A 3,987-nucleotide genomic window follows, 5' to 3' on the forward strand; every position below is an offset into this window, starting at 1 on the left:
TCTTAACGTCCCGCCCCTCACCTCAGCGCCTCAGCGGCATGTGCTCCGGTTGTATTGTAAACGATGGCGTCGTTAATATCGCTTATCAGTTTGTGCCCAATTGAGAAGCAGAGGATATTATTGAAGAGGATCGTGCAGAACCTGTGCAAGCACGGCTTTTAATGGTAGGCCTATGTTTTTTGCTTGTTGTTGTCTCATACTTTTAGATACGCTGTTATTTGTAAATGCTTTTTATGCTCAAACAGCAACACTACACACTAACTAGCGTTAAAAAAGTGAAATCGCAATGAACCACCCCTTTAAAATCTGAAAACGGTCCTAAGACAGTTCTTTTTTCAGACTGAGCACCCATTCAAGTCCAAAAAGTTGGTTTGGCATAAGCTGCTGTCAAAGCAACGACGTAGAGCGGTGGTAGCCTGTTTTAGGATGACTCCCCTTTACAACCTGCCCAGGTGAGACAAGTCAGGTCACAATCATATATGCCTGACAGTTCACAATCATACAGCATAAGTACATGTTTCTGCACTAGTCAGTCTGTTTCATAGAATGAATTAAAGAGAAAAGGGTGGATTGGAGAAGATATATAAATGTATGCTGTCTTTCTTTCAGGCATAGAGCATGTAACATGTTCCTGGATGGGTATAAGCGAAACTGGATCCGAACCGAAGGATATTCCTTTGAGGACAGAATGATTGATGACCTGTCTGTATGTGCTTCCACATTACCAAAAATAACTGTTGCTTTTTAGCATGAAAGATATTGGGTGGAATACATTTCCTGTTAGTTTGGTTTTTCCTTGTAGTCAAATTTTAGTAACAGAGTTTTGTTTTGTTTTTCCTCACTGATATAGAAAGCGATGGAGGAAGAAGAGGAGGAGGAAGAGGAAAAGGAAACAAAGCCCGACCCTCTTCATCAGCTCATCCTTCACTTTAGTCGCACAGCCCTCACAGAGAAGAGGTGAGATCCCTCCACATCTCTGAAAAGTGAATGACACATTTGGCTTCCGGTGCCAAAATAGATGATCACATGGCCATAACCAGTGTCTGTTATACAGTCAGCTCAAGCTATTCACGTTGTTCACATGGTCATTTGGTGATGTTATATAATTATCTATTATAAAATAAAAACAATTCACAGCTATAGAAAAGGGTATGGAAAAGAATCACCCCCCTTTAAAGGGGTCATATGATGCGATTTAAGTTTTTCCTTTCTCTTTGGAGTGTTACAAGCTCTTGGTGCATAAAGAAGATCTGTAAAGTTGCAAAGACTAAAGTCTCAAATCCAAAGAGATATTCTTTATAAAAGTTAAGAGTCAACCACGCCTACCTAAAACGGCTTGTTCTAACACGCCCCCACATGTCTATGTCACGATGTGGGAAGATTTGCATAACGCCGCCCAAATGTTCACGCAAAGAAAGAAGGCGTAACTTTTATTCTCGCTGTTGTATTGTTGTTGCCGCCTCCGCCATGTCGTGAAGGCGCTGTGTTTTGTTGTGAAAGCAAAACTACTTTGGTTGGCCTTCCAAAAGAGGACGATATCCGCTTCGTCATGCCTGGAGCTGATCCGTGCTGGTCGCTGAGGAAATACATCAACTTCGCGCTGTGGATCGCCAGATCGGCTTTCACCGTGGACGAAGCAAAGTCCAGCCCGGGGTCGTCACATGTAGTTGCCGCAAGCCACTGAAGCAAACAATCAACTATGGGTGGCAAGGCACAGTCAAAAGATCTCTGGGATAAAGTTGTAGACAGGCACAAGTCAGGAGATGGATACGAAAAAATTTCACAGGTTTTATCAATGCCTAGAAGCACAGTGAACTGAAGTCTATTATTAAGAAGTGGAAGGTATTTGGTACATCACAGACCCTCCCTGGATCAGGACGTTGTGCCAAACTGGGTGAAAGAGCCAGGAGGAAACTGTTCAGAGAGGCGACCAAGAGGCCTACAGCAACTCTGAAGCAGTTGCAGGAATTTATGACAAAGAGTGATCATTGTGTGCATGTGATGACAATATCACAAATATCCTTGTATGGGAGGTTTGCAAGAAAAAAGCCACTCAAGAAAGGCCACATGCAGTCACGACTGAGCTTTGCCAAAATGCACCTTGAAGATTCTGAGGTAGATGAGGCTAAAATTGAAATATTTGGCCTCAACACCAAACAATATGTCTGGCGGAAATCCAATGCAGCTCACTATCCAAATAACAGCATTCCTCCAGTAAAGCATGGAGGTGCTAATATCCTGTTATGGGGTGTTTCTCTGCAGCAGGGACTGGAGCACCTGTCAAGATAGAAGGAAGAACGGATGGGGCAAAATCCTGTCAAATTCTTGAGGAAAATCTGCTGGCCTCTGCCAGAAAGTTGTCAATGGGAAGAAGGTTTACCTTCCATGACAATGACCCAAAGCACACAGCAAAACTGACCACACAGTGGTTGAAGGAGAAAAAGGTGAATGTCCTTGCATGGCCTAGTCAGAGCCAAGACTTAAACCCCAGTGAAAATCTGTGGAATGACTTCAAGACTGCAGTAAATTTTTTCTGACATGTTGGTGTTATATCTTTCACTTGGATGTTATAAGTTGCACTGATACAGTTGGATAAAACAAAAACTATGTCCGTCTTCATTTCAGGCTGCAAAGCAACAAAATGTGATTATTTTAAAGGGGGTGATTCTTTTCTATACCCACTGTATGTAATGTTTAGGTTTAGAAGTACTCTATAATTTACAGTGTTCATTAATAATGTAACTGTCAATTATACAGTTTAGCAGTAATTATACAAAGAAATTTGACCACATGATGTCTGTCATCTAAAAATATATCTCTAAATATGTATTTATGATCTAAAAATTAGGGGTGTAAATCGGATGTTTCGTCACGATACGATATCGATTCTCATACCCAGCGATACGATATTTGCCGATACCTCAAAAAATTCTACGATACGATTACGATTCGATTCGATATAGGAGTATATCAACGGATATATCGATATTATGATATTATATATCTATTTTAAAGAACCATCTACATTTTTATTAACTCACAAATGCAACCAAAATATATAACATGAACTAGGGCTAGATGCGGCGCTGCTGCGTTGTTAATTACAAATATTGCGGGAAAAGAGAACATCAATGCGGAGAAGATCTTGTTTACGTCAAAACTGAAACCAAGCCGTTCACACAGAACACATATTTTGTGCATTTTCTAGAAGGACATCTATCAGCGTTGCACTTGCACAAAAGAGCCGCACGTTTAGAAAGCCATGTAAAATTAATGCAAGTTCAACTTTGAAAAAAACATATCTCGAGACTTTATGACGGGGTTTTCTCCCCCATCCCACTGCAACTCGTGTTTTTAAATGCTATTTAAGTACAAAATTCGAATTTAGTATTTCAGCCATTTTGACAGCCCTAACATGAACATTTATCTGAAATTTTTACATCCTGTACCTCAATTGGGACATTCACAACAAAAAAATAGGCCTATACATTTTTTTTTTAAATAATAAAGAAAATAAACAATTGGAAAAACAATTCTGGCTGCTACTATGGGCTCAGTGCTAAAAATCTTTTCTACAGATAACCAAATTACAAGCAATAGCAGAAAATAAATACAATACAACAAAGACACAAGTTCAATAAACAGTGCTTTTCAAGTTTTTCAGCTCAGTCTAAAATAAATTTTCAGGTACGCTACGGAAATGTAATAATCAAATGTAAAATAACTGCATAATCTTCACTGTATATGTGTGCGTAGAACACTTTTCACACAGCGCTCGACTGTTCCGCAAACAATCCCGAGCGTCTTTTATGCGCACCTTGTGCCTTCGGGCAGTCCTTATATCGAGTCCTGATACGTCAGTTTGAACGAAAATGCACGCGTTGGCGGTAATGCATAGTCGGACATTGTGTGAAAATGTGGACAGTGCCCGGTGCCTATTTATACTACAAAGATCGATATTTTACGTGTGGCATCGATGCATCGTAT

At 40.2% G+C, this 3,987-nt stretch overlaps 1 protein-coding gene across 1 annotated transcript in view; it reads left to right on the forward strand.

Annotated features, from left to right (window-relative positions):
- LOC107734428 (ryanodine receptor 1-like) overlaps positions 1 to 3,987 on the forward strand; it is a 53,578-nt gene that overhangs the window by 31,952 nt on the left and 17,639 nt on the right. The window contains 3 exon segments of the mRNA XM_016546378.1: positions 340 to 452; positions 610 to 706; positions 851 to 957. Coding sequence (XP_016401864.1) covers positions 340 to 452; positions 610 to 706; positions 851 to 957 — 317 coding nt within the window.

Source organism: Sinocyclocheilus rhinocerous, unplaced genomic scaffold (assembly GCF_001515625.1).
Source record: "Sinocyclocheilus rhinocerous isolate Xijiao unplaced genomic scaffold, SAMN03320098_v1.1 scaffold1211, whole genome shotgun sequence".
NCBI classification, from domain to species: Eukaryota; Metazoa; Chordata; class Actinopteri; order Cypriniformes; family Cyprinidae; genus Sinocyclocheilus; species Sinocyclocheilus rhinocerous.